This window comes from Apostichopus japonicus, chromosome 22 (genome assembly GCF_037975245.1).
Source record: "Apostichopus japonicus isolate 1M-3 chromosome 22, ASM3797524v1, whole genome shotgun sequence".
In the NCBI taxonomy this organism is placed as follows: Eukaryota; Metazoa; Echinodermata; class Holothuroidea; order Aspidochirotida; family Stichopodidae; genus Apostichopus; species Apostichopus japonicus.
In genome coordinates, this window is record NC_092582.1 from 1,505,987 (window position 1) to 1,524,630 (window position 18,644).

The window sequence follows — 18,644 nt, forward strand, 5'->3', positions numbered from 1 at the left end:
GTATATAGCTAAAGTCAATTGTATAAACAACGTCAAAGCCTAAATACCCCCTTGATTCGGGCATGTCTAACATGTAATGAATATAAAGAAATGCTCGAAACATATTCCATATTGCGTCAGATTCACCATGATTATATTAATTACTTCATTTCTCGCCAGGTGATCCATGTGACAATTGATGTGTTGTTCCTAGATCATTAGCGAACGTTAGATATAGTGTACGGAGAGGCAATGTCGATAGTACAGTGGCTCCTGGTAGCTGCTTCGAGGATATCTTTTTCAACTAACCGAAAATCTACATTTTGTAACCATGAATATCAAGATCTACATTTACAGGCATGATAGAAATGATTTAAGGAAAATCGGTATTTAAGTCGGTAGTAGATAGTTAAAGTCAATTGTATAAACAACGTCAAAGCCTAAATACCCCCTTGATTCGGGCATGTCTAACATGTAATGAATTTAAAGAATTGCTCGAAACATATTCCATATTGCGTCAGATTCACCATGATTATATTAATTACTTCATTTCTCGTCAGGTGATCAATGTGACAATTGATGTGCTGTTTCTAGATCATTAGCGAACGTTAGATATAGTGTACGGAGAGGCAATGTCGATAGTACAGTGGCTCCTGGTAGCTGCTTCGAGGATATCTTTTTCAACTAACCGAAAATCTACATTTTGTAACCATGAATATCAAGATCTAAATTTACAGGCATGATAGAAATGATTTAAGGAAAATCGGTATTTAAGTCGGTAGTAGATAGTTAAAGTCAATTGTATAAACAACGTCAAAGCCTAAATACCCCCTTGATTCGGGCATGTCTAACATGTAATGAATTTAAAGAATTGCTCGAAACATATTCCATTTTGCGTCAGATTCACCATGATTATATTAATTACTTCATTTCTCGTCAGGTGATCCATGTGACAATGGATGTGTTGTTCCTAGATCATTAGCGAACGGTAGATATAGTGTACGGTCAGGCAATGTCGATAGTACAGTGGCTCCTGGTAGCTGCTTCGAGGATATCTTTTTCAACTAGCCGAAAATCTACATTTTGTAACCATGAATATCAAGATCTAAATTTACAGGCATGATAGAAATGCTTTAAGGAAAATCGGTATTTAAGTCGGTAGTATATAGCTAAAGTCAATTGTATAAACAACGTCAAAGCCTAAATACCCCCTTGATTCGGGCATGTCTAACATGTAATGAATATAAAGAAATGCTCGAAACATATTCCATATTGCGTCAGATTCACCATGATTATATTAATTACTTCATTTCTCGCCAGGTGATCCATGTGACAATTGATGTGTTGTTCCTAGATCATTAGCGAACGTTAGATATAGTGTACGGAGAGGCAATGTCGATAGTACAGTGGCTCCTGGTAGCTGCTTCGAGGATATCTTTTTCAACTAGCCGAAAATCTACATTTTGTAACCATGAATATCAAGATCTAAATTTACAGGCATGATAGAAATGATTTAAGGAAAATCGGTATTTAAGTCGGTAGTAGATAGTTAAAGTCAATTGTATAAACAACGTCAAAGCCTAAATACCCCCTTGATTCGGGCATGTCTAACATGTAATGAATTTAAAGAATTGCTCGAAACATATTCCATATTGCGTCAGATTCACTTTAATTATATTAATTACTTCATTTCTCGTCAGATGATCCATATGACAATGGATGTGCTGTTCGTAGATCATTAGCGAACGGTAGATATAGTGTACGGTCAGGCAATGTCGATAGTACAGTGGCTCCTGGTAGCTGCTTCGAGGATAACCTTTTTAACTAGCCGAAAATCTACATTTTGTAACCATGAATATCAATATCTAAATTTACAGGCATGATAGAAATGCTTTAAGGAAAATCGGTATTTAAGTCGGTAGTAGATAGCTAAAGTCAATTGTATAAACAACGTCAAAGCCTAAATACCCCCTTGATTCGGGCATGTCTAACATGTAATGAATTTAAAGAATTGCTCGAAACATATTCCATATTGCGTCAGATTCACCATGATTATATTAATTACTTCATTTCTCGCCAGGTGATCCATGTGACAATGGATGTGCTGTTTCTAGATCATTAGCGAACGTTAGATATAGTGTACGGAGAGGCAATGTCGATAGTACAGTGGCTCCTGGTAGCTGCTTCGAGGATATCTTTTTCAACTAGCCGAAAATCTACATTTTGTAACCATGAATATCAAGATCTAAATTTACAGGCATGATAGAAATGCTTTAAGGAAAATCGGTATTTAAGTCGGTAGTATATAGTTAAAGTCAATTGTATAAACAACGTCAAAGCCTAAATACCCCCTTGATTCGGGCATGTCTAACATGTAATGAATTTAAAGAATTGCTCGAAACATATTCCATTTTGCGTCAGATTCACCATGATTATATTAATTACTTCATTTCTCGTCAGGTGATCCATGTGACAATGGATGTGTTGTTCCTAGATCATTAGCGAACGGTAGATATAGTGTACGGAGAGGCAATGTCGATAGTACAGTGGCTCCTGGTAGCTGCTTCGAGGATATCTTTTTCAACTAACCGAAAATCTACATTTTGTAACCATGAATATCAAGATCTACATTTACAGGCATGATAGAAATGATTTAAGGAAAATCGGTATTTAAGTCGGTAGTAGATAGTTAAAGTCAATTGTATAAACAACGTCAAAGCCTAAATACCCCCTTGATTCGGGCATGTCTAACATGTAATGAATTTAAAGAATTGCTCGAAACATATTCCATATTGCGTCAGATTCACCATGATCATATTAATTACTTCATTTCTCGTCAGGTGATCAATGTGACAATGGATGTGTTGTTCCTAGATCATTAGCGAACGGTAGATATAGTGTACGGTCAGGCAATGTCGATAGTACAGTGGCTCCTGGTAGCTGCTTCGAGGATATCTTTTTCAACTAGCCGAAACTCTACATTTTGTAACCATGAATATCAAGATCTAAATTTACAGGCATGATAGAAATGCTTTAAGGAAAATCGGTATTTAAGTCGGTAGTATATAGCTAAAGTCAATTGTATAAACAACGTCAAAGCCTAAATACCCCCTTGATTCGGGCATGTCTAACATGTAATGAATTTAAAGAATTGCTCGAAACAAATTCCATATTGCGTCAGATTCACCATGATTATATTAATAAGTTCATTTCTCGCCAGGTGATCCATGTGACAATTGATGTGTTGTTCCTAGATCATTAGCGAACGGTAGATATAGTGTACGGTCAGGCAATGTCGATAGTACAGTGGCTCCTGGTAGCTGCTTCGAGGATATCTTTTTCAACTAGCCGAAAATCTACATTTTGTAACCATGAATATCAAGATCTAAATTTACAGGCATGATAGAAATGCTTTAAGGAAAATCGGTATTTAAGTCGGTAGTATATAGCTAAAGTCAATTGTATAAACAACGTCAAAGCCTAAATACCCCCTTGATTCGGGCATGTCTAACATGTAATGAATATAAAGAAATGCTCGAAACATATTCCATATTGCGTCAGATTCACCATGATTATATTAATTACTTCATTTCTCGCCAGGTGATCCATGTGACAATTGATGTGTTGTTCCTAGATCATTAGCGAACGTTAGATATAGTGTACGGAGAGGCAATGTCGATAGTACAGTGGCTCCTGGTAGCTGCTTCGAGGATATCTTTTTCAACTAACCGAAAATCTACATTTTGTAACCATGAATATCAAGATCTACATTTACAGGCATGATAGAAATGATTTAAGGAAAATCGGTATTTAAGTCGGTAGTAGATAGTTAAAGTCAATTGTATAAACAACGTCAAAGCCTAAATACCCCCTTGATTCGGGCATGTCTAACATGTAATGAATTTAAAGAATTGCTCGAAACATATTCCATATTGCGTCAGATTCACCATGATTATATTAATTACTTCATTTCTCGTCAGGTGATCAATGTGACAATTGATGTGCTGTTTCTAGATCATTAGCGAACGTTAGATATAGTGTACGGAGAGGCAATGTCGATAGTACAGTGGCTCCTGGTAGCTGCTTCGAGGATATCTTTTTCAACTAACCGAAAATCTACATTTTGTAACCATGAATATCAAGATCTAAATTTACAGGCATGATAGAAATGATTTAAGGAAAATCGGTATTTAAGTCGGTAGTAGATAGTTAAAGTCAATTGTATAAACAACGTCAAAGCCTAAATACCCCCTTGATTCGGGCATGTCTAACATGTAATGAATTTAAAGAATTGCTCGAAACATATTCCATTTTGCGTCAGATTCACCATGATTATATTAATTACTTCATTTCTCGTCAGGTGATCCATGTGACAATGGATGTGTTGTTCCTAGATCATTAGCGAACGGTAGATATAGTGTACGGTCAGGCAATGTCGATAGTACAGTGGCTCCTGGTAGCTGCTTCGAGGATATCTTTTTGCGTGTAGGATGTTACCTTGGCAGCATTCGCACTGGAAGCGAATATTATAGGTGTGATCAGACAACAGGTAAATTAGATTATCACAACACAGGATACAGGGAGATGCTGTCGGATTGTGGATCAGGTAAGTGTTGTTATTTACTGACGTTTTTCATGAAAATAATCAAGTTCTATACTGCTGTCAAACATTGTCTACTTTTGCAAATGTTTCTTTCACAACAACGACCGTCTTTGCTGTCTTTGTTGAAAATCGTTTGTAATTTCATCCGTGTTTGTAAACATTTCTTGTCTAAGGATTTGTAGAGTGCGGTGGTTGATACTGAAAGCAGCACGAGGGTTGATGGTTGTTGTCGAGACTAATATTTTGAAGGACACGTTGGTGTCTCCCATTGCTAATTTCTGTACTTTTTGGTATAATAATTTTTTTAATACCGTCTTGACCCTCTTTACTATGGTACCCGTGTGCGTCCACGTTGTTTTCACTTTTAACGAAAATATATATATTTCAATGTTTCATCTGAATGGAAGATTATTTGGAAGGCCAATATCCTGTATCTGGACTTTCGGTATATTTTCTTTGATTGACTTTGTACCTTTTTAACATGATCAACCTTTTAATAAGTAATATAATATTTAAAATATATTGTCTATTGACACGTAGGTTGTCCAAGGCCACAAATCAACCCCAATGTTCTTTACTTTGTCGGAGAGAACAACGATCCGATCGGCGATCGCACAGCGTTCAATCAAGCTGAAGAGATTTATTCAAAGTGTGAAGATCCACGATATCAATTACACGTTGGACCAAACAGACGGCGATGTCAACGTGGAACATGGACCTCCAGCGTATGGACTGGTAGTGCTCCAAGGTGTGGTAAGGAAAACTGCATGAACACAATAAAGTGCACGTGCACCCACAGGTGCCGGGTGTGTTAGTGCAAGGTATTATGACATTTACAATATTAACGTATCCTGTTTTGTATGTTTGCGACCAAGGTTCAGCTTAGGTGCCGCGCACGATTGTACTTGAAATGGTTCCAAATTAACTTCGATTTAATGCAGCATTAACAGCGTTGACCCCATTAAACATAAATCATTCACAACAACTAAAATAATAGTAAAACTTCCCAACACAATACGCGTTCGGCTTGTGGAACTTTAAATTACAGAAACGCGGTCACTCGGTAACAGCTTCAAAACACATTTATTGAACCCAAACTGACCTACAACACCCGATACTTAAATCTAGTACAGTAACTGCTGGTACCACTTGTAACACATATTACCGTGTTACGAACAAAGTAGTCAAAAGTAGTCATGCACGGTTGTTGGCATGAACATTAGTTACGGTACCATCCAGTTAGTGCGAATTCACTAATACGCGATTCTACAATGAAGTAGTATCATGTCGTTTTATGCTGTAAGCCTAAGGTTACCCTTACACAAATTTCTAGTACCCTTTACATGCATGCGTATTTCTTGATCATGTTTTTTTGCGCGGGGTTTGAAACAATACATGTATGAAAATGCCCTCCTTACATGCACTATGGCATGCATGAAGCATGTATTTGAAAAAATACATGCATGTATATGAGCTACATTACATGCTCCATGCTTAAAGCAGGTATTACTCAACGTTTCATACATGTACATACTTAAAGCATGTTTTTTTTTTTGCGCGGGGTTTGAAACAATACAAGTATGACAATGCCTCACATGCACTATGGCATGCTTGAAGCATGTATTTGAAATGTTTCATACATGTACACGCTTAAAGCATGTTTTTTTGCGTCGGATTTGAAACAATTCATGCTTTAAGCATGTTTTTAAATCCATTGCATGCACTAATGCAAAGGAAATATACATGCATGTATTCCATGGAAATACATGCATGAAAGTATTTGCAAATGAGGCAATGCTTAGAAATAAGGTAACATTAAATAAAATACTGGTTAAGAATAGACTACTTACAAGAAATGTGAAGAATAGACTTCTTAAGAAACAAATGATGAAATTCAAAATCTGGACTGAAGCACCGAACATGGAAAATCAAAGTTTTATTTATGTTGAGAACATATACTAACAAGTGTAGTGAGAAAGGCAAATTAGAGTTATCCTGGCAAGCTAAAAAAAGTATATGCAAAACTGAAAAATAAGGAGTTGGTCACATGTAGATAATGAACGGTAGATATAATTATGAACTGGTATATAGCTGATAAAAAAATATAATGCAGATGAGCTAAGAGAGAAAGCACCTTAAATGCAATTATACAAGTGTAATAAAAATGGTATATCAAAACATTACATATGCCCATGGGGCACCCTTAATTGTGACTACATTTTCCTCACTATAGATGTGTAGTGTTATAGTATTATAGTATAGTATACAAGTATACTGTTGTAAAGGTAGTAATGAATGAATCATGTTGAAAGATAAGATCTGGATACTCAAAACACTGATCAAGTCATAAAATTTGGAAATGTTTATCCAATTAAAGAATGGATTGGAAGCTTACAGAATGTTGCATCACAGAATGGCCACTCTGTATGCTATAAGGCACATATATAGAATATATATTTGTCATAAAATTAAGGCTAAAAGAAAACATGAGCAACATTAATATAGTTAAGCTTCATCAAAAATATGTGAACATTCTAAAAGCATTAAATTTGGTGTAAAACATAAAACAAATTACTAACTTGGTCCATTGCTGACTTCTATTCCTATAGGCTTGGTAATTTATGGAGCCGAATAGCAAATTAAGAACAGAGTAGAAAACTTTTAGCAGGTACCTATAAGCCAAACACTAGCTTTTCAAGATTTTTACAGCACATGCAACTCATCAATTTCTGTGAACTTCTCCCAGGTCAAATAGGGAATATCTACTTCACATAACTCACATACAAACAAAGTTCATATTAATTAAACTCTACATTTACACTTGCAAAGATATTGGCATATCAAGATTAAGGCATATTTTGTAAATATTCATATGACCCAAAACAATAGGGATCATACATTTCCCCAAGCCCCACATGCAGTATATGTCAGATATTATGTTTATAAGCTACAGTATTTCTCAATTATCAGAGTTGGCACTTTTTGTGAAGTTTGTACATACATGGCAAACATTCCTCGGTGCATTGTACCGTCTGCACTGAAAATGCGTCCGCTACACCACTTGACAAACGTGACCCCATGCTGCTTGCAGACCCTACAGTATGAATCGTGCTGTTCGCAGCCGGTATTCTACTGTTGTAGGCATCAAGGCGTGGGGCAATTCCATGACATAAATCTGAAAAGAACAGAAAGAAACATATATATATATATATATATAGGCTATAGATATTAATTATAGAGAAAATTCACGTTTACTCCAAAGAAAAATATTATTAGAGAAAACCAGAGAAATAAGATATGACTCATAACTGACAAAAAAGTAGTGGTTTAGGAAATAGTATTTTCTAAAATATTACTCCCTATTTGTCAATTATGAATCATATCGTAGTTCTCTGGTTTTGTCTAATAATATTATATATATATATATATATATATATATATATATATATATATATATATATATATATATATATATATGTATATATATATATATATATATATATATATATATAAGTAAAACACGATGTGTCACTTCTGGTCGAAAAAGTGCTCGATACACAGGATAGAACTGTATGTTTAAACATCAATTATGGACTTTTTCGATGAACTTAAAATTCAACCATTTTGCATGTATGTAATCCTTAACTCATTCCAATTACATTGCTGCAATTAACTTTACCAATTACGGACGTTAAATACGTGAAAAAGGGCAGAAAAGTCTTTTAGGAAAACTATATCAGACATTCCTGAAATATTCCTCAGACATCAGGTGAACATGTGACGTCATTGTTGGCCTACCCCCAATCAAAACAATGATTTGTCCCTCAGTTAGCGTGTAAAGTTGTATACTCGACCACGAATGAGCTGCGAGAAACACCAACGATAGTACTCCTTTTTTCCCAAAATGTCACAATTCTGTCTAGTTGGAGGTTGTATAGTAATACCTTAGCCTACAAAAGCATCAGCTTTTTTAGCTTTCCGGGTGAAATTGAAATTTAAGTGTGAAGCCTAAAATCTCTCCTTGTAAACACATGTAACATTATATCACGCAATTGACCGTACATGGTATTTACTGTTCGAGGTGACCGTATAATAGATTATGAATACACCGTGCCTAGGATATCATGCACTGTTAGTCCAGTGGGTATAGTAAGCTACCGCCCGTGTTGGGTCACAGCAAGGGGAAGTAGTCATGTTAGGATTTCATCGCATTTATCCATTTGTTATATTCCAGTATCGTGTTTTATATTGTCCATTTTGTTGTTCCGGCATCTGCATGGTCCAAGGAGTGGAATAAAAACGGTACTATAGTGATCGGACGTTTTTATATTTTGTTAGTGACTGCATGTCTTTTCTGATTAGGCCTAACTAGGCCTAACTCTATGGAATAACACAGAGTCACGGTAGTATTTCGCCTAGGATTGAACGAGAAACATGGATTTGGAGTTGGGATATTCACAACGGAATTTGGTTTACTGCCATGATATTTTTCCCTGTGTATGTACTTTGGATATTAAAACGAGTAAATTCAGCTGAGGCTTAGTCATGTATCCTACCTGGTCGAATTGGGCCTACCAAATTGAAATCGAAGCAAACTTGATGGTTTGCCCAATGGAGATGGGAATTAAATACCAATGCATACATGTGATGCATTTACATTATGAAGGATTCAAATTTTGGCATAGAAATGTCTTTGTGAAGTGAACAAAACACTTATTCCTGAGTGTTCACCTAGGCTATGATATCACACCTGTATGCTTCAAGTCTATTCTTGGTACAAAATTTGAAAACTTCAAACGTCAATATTCGAGAACGAAGCATTAGATTTGAATGTCAGTTTTACCAGAATGTTCAGATTATAGTACTCTTTGATATAACTTTTGGCTGGACAATCCTTTTCAAATGGCAAAAAATGCCAGCATAATTGGATGCAAGGGCGTAGGAACCGGGGGGGGGGGGGCTGGGGGGCGCCAGCCCCCCCAGTGAAAAATGTGGAGGGGCGGAAGTATCATTCCGCCCCCACCCCCCGCTCCGCAAGTCAGAAAACCCCTTTTTCATTTCCAAATGAGAAAAATATCTCATTTGGAGCACCAAATTGCATCTAAGGCCAGGTGAAAATACAAAATTAAGTTTACAAAATGGAGTGAGTGTTGAAGTGTGCTATATTGTACCAAATTGCATCTGAGGCCAACTGGAAATGCAAAAAATTCCTCCCCTTAGACCCCTCCCCCAGGCCAGCCATCAGTCTTCAGCCCCCCCCCCCACTCAAAAGTACCTTCCTACGCCACTGATTGGATGACTATATGTGACATACCTCAAAAGTTTCACTACTCTCGCATTCCTGGACAAAACTGTCTTCTTCAACCGATGTCTCTGATGGTGCAAATGCAATGCCATCCAAAAAATGAAAATTCTGGGTCTGAAAAACTTGTCTGTAAGAAAAAGTATGAACAACTTTTTTCAAAGTTATAAGCAACCTCAGGCCTAGAGGAAAGATGCATGGCTGTGGAGTGTCATTCTTCCCTTTAAATGAGGGACTATTATTCAAAGAGTTCTATCAATTGTTCTGATTCAAGCCCTTGCAGCATATCAAAACAAAAGCAAAAAGAGAAACAAAGCAAAGATGGTACAATTTACATGGTATATCAACATCACTTCCCCAACACATCTACTACTTTAAGGTTAAAGATGAACAATAATGACATTTCACATTACTCTCTGTACAGTGGTTTATATTTGAATTTCCTTTAAACTGGGACGTTGACTTTCAAACACAAACCGTTTCTTTCTGCTAATTAAAGAAATTTCTGGTTGAAATTGCTACTGATGAGGCATTTTTTTGGGAAATCTTTGCAGGATGCATATTTATAGCTGATTTGAAGGGAAACTGTACAGAAAGTTGTGTATCTCTCAACTACCTACCTATCCTCCTTAAAAAATGCCTCTAAAAAAATACTACAAATATCTAACCTGTTTCTTTTTGCCAAGGAAGGCTTGTTGGCATTCCAATGCACCTGTCAAGCGTTTCAAGAAATGCAGTTCCTCACAAGTGACTGCTGTAAGGAAAGAGCAAAAGTCCTGTGAAATCTTCTTGACATAAATTGAAAATGTTTGTTAAAACTAGCTTTATTCTGTCAAAATATGTCCATATATCAAAGAAAACAATTGTAAGACAGAAGAGGTGACACAGCTGAAAAGATGCGTGTAACCAGAACAACAAAATTGAAGGTTTATCTTAATGCATCACAATATCAATGGAGCATTTGCAGTTCATATTTGGACCAAACGATTTCAGAAACAATATATTATCAATTTGACCTTCCGTGATGCATGATCCTTCCAATGCATGATGTAGCTTCTAATCTTACATTACACGTCTTTTAGTTTTTCAGGATAAGTAAAAAAAACCAAAGTAGGCCTAGGCCTAGCGTGGGCCTAGGCCTAATTAAAATAAAGAAAAATTAAACATTATGAGAACATGCAAAAACATTACATGGTAATTTTGGTTAGGGCATACGTTGATACCGTTGTAACTCTCTCCTGAGCTCATCTTCTTCGGTCTCCAGCAAGCTTCCAACATATTAGCACTTCTTCTCTTGCTGGTAAACGACTAACGCACTGAACCACGTACAATGCAAGTGGTATAATGCAAGTGGTAGGCTATAGTATAGGCTACTACAACATGACCGAAAAGTTGAAATTCGAAAAATGCACTCAACTAAATCACTGGAAATAATGAATCCAAACTGCTTTAAACACTAGATCCGTTGACAGAAACAATAAACCTTGATACTAGAGTGAACGCGACAGGAGGTGTTCACCAAAGAGAGCAAAAAAACAAGCAAATTTCCGAAGAAAGATGATACCGACAACACGCCACTGATGTCTTCTGATATCTATATACTGTAACTATCTTTGAAAGTGTACGTATAAGTTTTACCGCCGAAATTGATAGAGTCCCGAGTAATGTTCCTTGTAAATGTGAACTGTAATACATTTCACACGAAACGAATCTATTTGGTTCGTGTTTCGTGGGTGAAACAGGACTGGTGTAATTAATTAAAATAAATTTATTTAGAAATTGTGGGTTTCTTTTTTTGTGGGGTATCGTTTATCTCCGCTTTAGAAGACCAGACAAAATTAAAAAATAATGAATAAACGTACCGGGCACGCCGTCTGCGGTACGGTCGGTTATTATGTATATTCATGTTGTCGACAGCAATGTTAACTTAACTTCGACCAACGTAAAATAGTATATTGTACTGTACTAAACCAGTAGGAAGGCCCGTGACTACCTTGCTTGGAAAAATAAAGTCGCAATTTAAGGACGTTAATATTAACAATTTCGAAGAAGCAATAAACCTTGCGCAAGATCGTGATACATGGCGGAGGTTAATCACTGAGCATGTCGGATACACGAGACTCAACTTACTACTAGGCCTACTACTGTAGGCTACTGTGTGCATATCGCGCCTTGTCCTTAGACTTTTAGAGTAAGTACGGACGACGTTACTTCTATATATGCTCTAAGAAAATTCCGGAACTTATGTCGATCAATATTGAGGCCTATAATGCCTTCTAAATATAGAGACTATTTCAGGACAAGCAACCCGTTTAAATGTGTGCCACGAACCACATGGTGGCGACTAAGCTCATCTCAGTTAGACGATTTAGACAATGGTGATGACATGCCTTACGTTAGGCCCAATATTAGTGACACTAATCATGTGAGGGTTGCCGTTAGCCCAGCTAGTACTAGTTCTACGACTAGTCTGAATACTACTAACGTTGGTACCACTCAACTCCCAACAGAAGGAATCAATGAAGGAAATGGAGCTGAAAGGTTGTTAAAATGACTTTTTTTAATTCAGTTATGATGGAACTGGATGTTTTTCCCACCATGAACAAAAAGGAATACAGCCTGTGGTATTGGTAAGGCTATAGGCTGCCTACAGAAAACCTAGTACTTTTTATTAGTAGGGTAATATTTTGAATAGGCCTAGGTTACAGTATATCTTATTTGTATTACTATTACTGTCTTGGTCCATACCTAGGCTTAGCCCTGTAGCCTAGTCCACCAAAATTACATGTGCAGGGTATACAATAAAGCTTCTTTAAAGTTAGGAGCATGGAACTGCCCTTAAAATGCATAGCTGGAGGCGGAAAAAAAATTGGGGGCTAGATCATACTAGTCTAAAGTATTTTAGTAGTAAATAGTACAGTCTAGCCTAGTCCACCAAAATTACATGTGCAGGGTATACAATTAAGCTTCTTTAAAGTTAGGAGCATGGAACTGCCCTTAAAATGCATAGCTGGAGGCGGAAAAAAATTGGGGGGCTATCTTGAAATGTACTGCAACTAATTTTATCTTTTTTTAATTCGTTTGTGTGTATATGTAGGCCTCAACCACACTATTTAGTCTCAAAGTGCAAGCAATTGTGATCTAGGGATGTTATACTTGACTTCAAAAGAACGTAAAGGTCATAGCTTGGCTTGTGCTTTTAACACAGGTTTGTCTTGGGGGACATAAGTTTTTATCTGCGGAATGCAAACTTTTTCGGGCAGATGCGTCCCTGGAACGCGCGTTTTGAATTCCTAGTAAACTAAAAACACTGGCTGACATTTTCCCAATTGACTGTTTACATTTGGCCACCCAAAAAAACATTTGGTGTCCATAAAAAGGGTTGTGACCCCAATTTGACTACCAGGGGTGTAACATAGAGTACTAGTCCACTTTACTTTCACCAACTTATTGTAGTAATGCATTAGTGAACATTAGTGAATGCATAAGTGGTAAAATAATTATTTTGAGAGTGCAGGCAATACCAAATATAAACTTCAAAAAGTCATACCGCATCATCCTGTATATTTTTTAAAGTTTTTAAATTTCTGTCATCACAGTATGTAAAGTTAGAATCAAGGCACAGTATGAAGCATGTACAGTAGCTAAATACACAATGGCATTTCCTTATAACTCATGGGAGATTACCAAATCAATGCTTTATATTTCAGGGTGCTCCATTTAATAACATATATCACCAATGCATGAGGTTACTTTAAACAACCAGATAGCTGAAATTCGAAAAAAATGAATGCTTGTTTGCATCTTAAGATGTCAAGAGCTCATCCTGAAAAGAAAAATAATCAAACTCTTCATTCCTACCAAAACTTATTGTGATAAAATATGATATAATTATCCTATATACAGTATACCATAAAATTACATCCAAATTGACTAATTGCATGTGTGCAATTGTAAATTGATCAAAGTCCAAAATACATGGACTGTAAATTTAAATACATGCACTATGAATTTGACAAAGTCCAAAATACATGCTTCACAAGCGTTCATTAAACAACTAAGTCCAAATACATGTTTGACAGTTTGGTTAAATGCATGCATACACCAAGTTACATGCCCAATGGACACTTATATTGCTGCGATACATGCTTAGTGTAAGGATTACACGCATGTATTCGAATACATGCGTGCATAAATACATGTTTCCTGGATGCATGCATGTAAATTGTATGAAAACAGCATGTGTAGAGCATGTATATGCATGCAAATTGCATGTTTTAGCCTTTTCATACAAGATACATACAATTTACATGCAATTTGCATGCTTTAATTTGTATGAGGGTATATCCGAACATGGCCTTTCTTCGTTCTCGGCATGAAGAATTGGCGTATCTTCTTTACTTTATCTAGTAGGCATTCGTATCTTCATAGACTCCTTGTCCAGCCGCACAGGTCTTAGTCGTACATGGGAATAAGTTAACAGCTTTGCAGTTGTTACAGTGTCACTTGTAATACATGCTACCGTGTTATGAACACAAAATAGTAATATGATGCACGGTTGTGGGACATGTATACGGTAGTAGCTGTACCAGCTATGAGTACCGGCTACCTACATATACGCATAAAGGCATGAAAATGTAAATGAATTCTCAGCATAGTGATTTATTTATAACAAACATGAATATCGAAAGGCTGTCAATCATTTTGTCTTTTCGATGCAGATAAATGGTAACAGAATGAGAGTGATATATTATATAGACAAATATACTTTCAAATACAAAGTGTAAGACTTCAAAAATCACAAATCTATGAAAGTCGTAAATGCAACTGCAATAAACATATCAGATACATTTCTTTATACTTACAACCAGGTGGTAACCATTTCCAGAGTACCATATATATATATATATATATATATATATATATATATATATATATATATATATATATATATATATATATATATATATATATATATATATATATATATATATATATATATATATATAAATCGTTTTAATAATTGTTTTGTTTGTTCAGCGCCATTGAGTGTTTTTTAATGTGCGCTTTACCAAGTTTTACTACCTTAACCTTAACCTTATATATATATCTATATATATATCTATATATATATATATATATATATATATATATATATATATATATATATATATATATATATATATATATATATATATATATATATATATATGTATATGTATATGTATATATATATATATATATATATATATATATATATATATATATATATATATACTCTGTGTTAAGAGAATATAATTTTGCTGTAACAATTGTTAAATGTTTAACAATTTTGTCTATTTTCTTTCTTATAGACAATGAATTCTGAAGAAGAGCATTAATTTACATATGTGACAGCTCATCAAGACGCTGTTTACCATGTTGTATTTTATCTCGGCAGAGACCTCTCAGTTACATGTTGGTGTGGATAATACGATATTACAAACAGTCTCACCAGACGGTACGTTCATTGTTTATCCCATTGTGGGTTCGATCTTTATCAGCTGTCAGTTGCGGACAGGAGGTCGAATAGGGAACAGTGCTACTATAACGACGGACAGTTCAACTCAGCCGTCACGGAGAGCTTACATAGCTGGCAAATTAAAACGTTTACGGTTACGTAATCCGACTTCAGGAAACGATGGAACGTACACGTGTGAAGCTGGAACTCTTAGACACTCAATCAGGATCAAATATAGAGGTAAGTTGAGAAGATTGCTTGAAGCTAGTCTATTTAGAAAACAAGGAAATGAATATTAGTTTATACCCATTCAGAACATTCGACCTCCACAAGAACTTATGTATGCGGAAATTATTTAGTAGTGTCTTTGGTTCTTTTTTAAGGTATGTATGTCAACCAACCAAAGGCGTGTATACAATCCTCCGTCAAATTGGTCTCAATCTCCCACTTCCACTTCCAGGGAGTAGTATTCAGTATTAAGTCGACTCAGAAGGGCCTCGTAATCATTGTGTTCATTGATGGCTATATAAGTTATCGCATATCATAACTACTTTACAAGATGAGACAATAAGTTAGCAGGAAATAACTTTAAACGTGGTCGTATGTTTTTTGCATGATTGGCAACCTGCAATGAGTATTCTTTGGAGCCTTAAGCCCGCCGCTTTTAAATAATTCCCAGTTCCCAATGCTATTCCAATATATTCCATATTATTTAGTCTGTTTCATATTTTCCAGTTTGAATCGCCATCCACAAACGTGCTAATTCCACTTTTCTGCTATATTCGTTGTTCGCAACAGATATCCGATGCCCAGCACCGGAAAATGTTTCAAATGGCAGGTGGGCTTACGTGAGAACAACTGGAAATACATTAAATCCACATGCGTATATCCTGAATGAAAAGGTGACGCTCCGATGTAACCCTGGTTTTCACGAATCCAGTAACCAAGAATCACGGTGCAACTACCAAGGGCAATGGTCACCGCCATTATCGTCTTGTATAGCCGATTAGTCGAAGACAGACATCATCATCTCCTACAGGGATATGGATGGAGAAGGAGTGACCTGATATCCGCCATCGACCTAGAAATTATGGCTTAATGAACGGTTATCACATTATAATGGTACCGTTACACCTGTAGACAAGTGTCTACACCATTACGTAGATTGTAACAAAACTGTAATAAAGTATATTCACTGATCTATTTTTCATACTATTTACACTTTTAGCGGATTTTTTTTTATGATAAATTGTACGAAAATAAAACTGTACCTTTGTAAGTGAGAGTAAACTTACCTTTCGAAATACATTGCTGCTCGCCTTGTGAATTAAATTTGACCAGAGACTCTTACAGTTTATTATTTGCAATTAAGAAACATCTCAGATCAATAAATGAAATTTTCGGTGTGGGCCATAACATTCACCTGATAACCACTGGTAATTTTAAGTTTACTAGAGACCACTGGCGGATCCAAGGGGGGGGGGGCAACGGGGGCCATGCCCCCCCAAAGGTGAGCCAAAAAGTGTTTCCGAACATCCACTGAATCATATGATTGGAAATTAAAAAAATCGAACGGAATAGCAGTGGTAGACTAGTCTAAACCTTTACGTTTTCTGGTTTAAAATTAAATGTATGAGCATGAGGATTTACAGTTTATCACCATTTTGCAGTTACAGGCTGGTTGTAAGAAATTTATAACCTATGAAAATCATTTTTTTTGAGAAAGATGATGCCAACTTTGTTTTATAAATATTTTAGAAAATTACACCAGGGAAACATTTTTTTAGAAGTAAATTAACATCACCATTGTACACTTTTGTCGCACCAAATTGCATCTGAGGCAGCGGCGTAACGCCTATGGGCTCGGACGGGGCAAACCCAGGGGCCCCCGACCAACGGGGCAGTGGCGGCGGAACGGGGGGGGGGGCTTGGGGGGCTCAGCCCCCCAATGAAAAAGTTGAGGGGGCAAATGCTTGATAAGCCCCGTTAATATTTACCAAGGCTCCGAAACGTGCATCTGCCCATTTTTCACTGCATACTTGTCGATCCGTCCGATGCACACGTATACTATATAGGTGTAATAATTTAAGTAATTGCTGGGGGACCCTCGGCCCGTCCCCTGGCTATAGACCACATTGTCACCCCAACCGCGTCTTCATGCCCCGTGAAAAGTGGAAGCAGTGAGTGTGAGTACCGGTAAGCGTAACACAACTTCGTCTTAGGCCAATGACTTGCCTCATTTCAGCCAGTTCTCCAACATCCCCTTACGAAGTGGCGGAGCGTCCATATATACAGTCAGGGGCGGATGCCCACCCCCCCCCCCCCGACGGACTCAAATGGACTGCTGGCGCCCTTTTCAGCTTTTCACTACTTTTCACTTATTCGCGATTATTGACTATTTTATTGCGCTCTCATATACCTATTGACATTTGTCATATTCTGTTGTTTGTAGTTTTCCGACAAAATGGCGACGAAACCTATTTATTCTCCGTTTATCTGCAAAATAACAAGGCCCGGAAAGGGTCATTTCCTGCAATCTAGGGAGTATCTTTACTCAAAATTTTTTCTGTACGCTCCGCGCCAACCTGTGGTGGCGCTCCGCTTAGATAGTGTCGAAAGCGCCCCTACAGACCATTCCTGCCCCCTGACCAATACCCCTACCTCCGCCACTGCTTTTACTACACTCAAAAACGTCTTTGCGAGTACACTGCGAGTAATAGCTACTCTCTTAAAACACCATCGAATATACAAATTACAATGTTTTTACAGACTTTTTTACGTGCAATCTGAGAAATTGCAGGCTTGAGACCCATATTTTAGGACTAGGTATTCGCAGCATAAAACACTCGGGAAGTGCCGTTTTCGGCCATCTGGGGCTTTGAAAAAACCCCAAATTTTCTTGTACGCTCCGCGCCAACTGATGGTGGCGCTCCGCTTAGATAGTCTCAACACATTACCCCCCCCCCATAATTTTTCCGTTCCGCCGCGCCTGCAAAGGGGGCCCCCGCTGCACTGATGTACAGAACTTAGAAGAGGGGTACCCTTTTTTTTTCTTTTCTTTTTTTTGAAACGACACGTTTTCGTTGGAAAAGAAACTACAAACGAGACAATGGACATATTTTTCTGTGTGACCTTAGTACCTACTCAAAGCTGTTATCGGCTGTGGTCCTATTTATTACACTTCCAGTCACAGTGGCGACCGCAGAAAGATCATTCTCCAAGTTGAAGCTAATCAAGACTTACCTATGTTCAACCATTTC

The 18,644-nt window shown here is 36.9% G+C and overlaps 1 protein-coding gene across 1 annotated transcript; it reads left to right on the top strand.

Annotated features, from left to right (window-relative positions):
- The first annotated feature begins 4,303 nt into the window (after positions 1 to 4,303).
- Positions 4,304 to 17,092, top strand: LOC139963578 (sushi, von Willebrand factor type A, EGF and pentraxin domain-containing protein 1-like). Its single transcript, XM_071964456.1, has 4 exons — positions 4,304 to 4,585; positions 5,123 to 5,335; positions 15,325 to 15,624; positions 16,183 to 17,092. The coding sequence occupies exons 1-4, from the start codon at positions 4,564 to 4,566 to the stop codon at positions 16,392 to 16,394; spliced, it is 747 nt and encodes a 248-aa protein (XP_071820557.1). The 5' UTR covers positions 4,304 to 4,563; the 3' UTR covers positions 16,395 to 17,092.
- Positions 17,093 to 18,644: the final 1,552 nt, after the last annotated feature.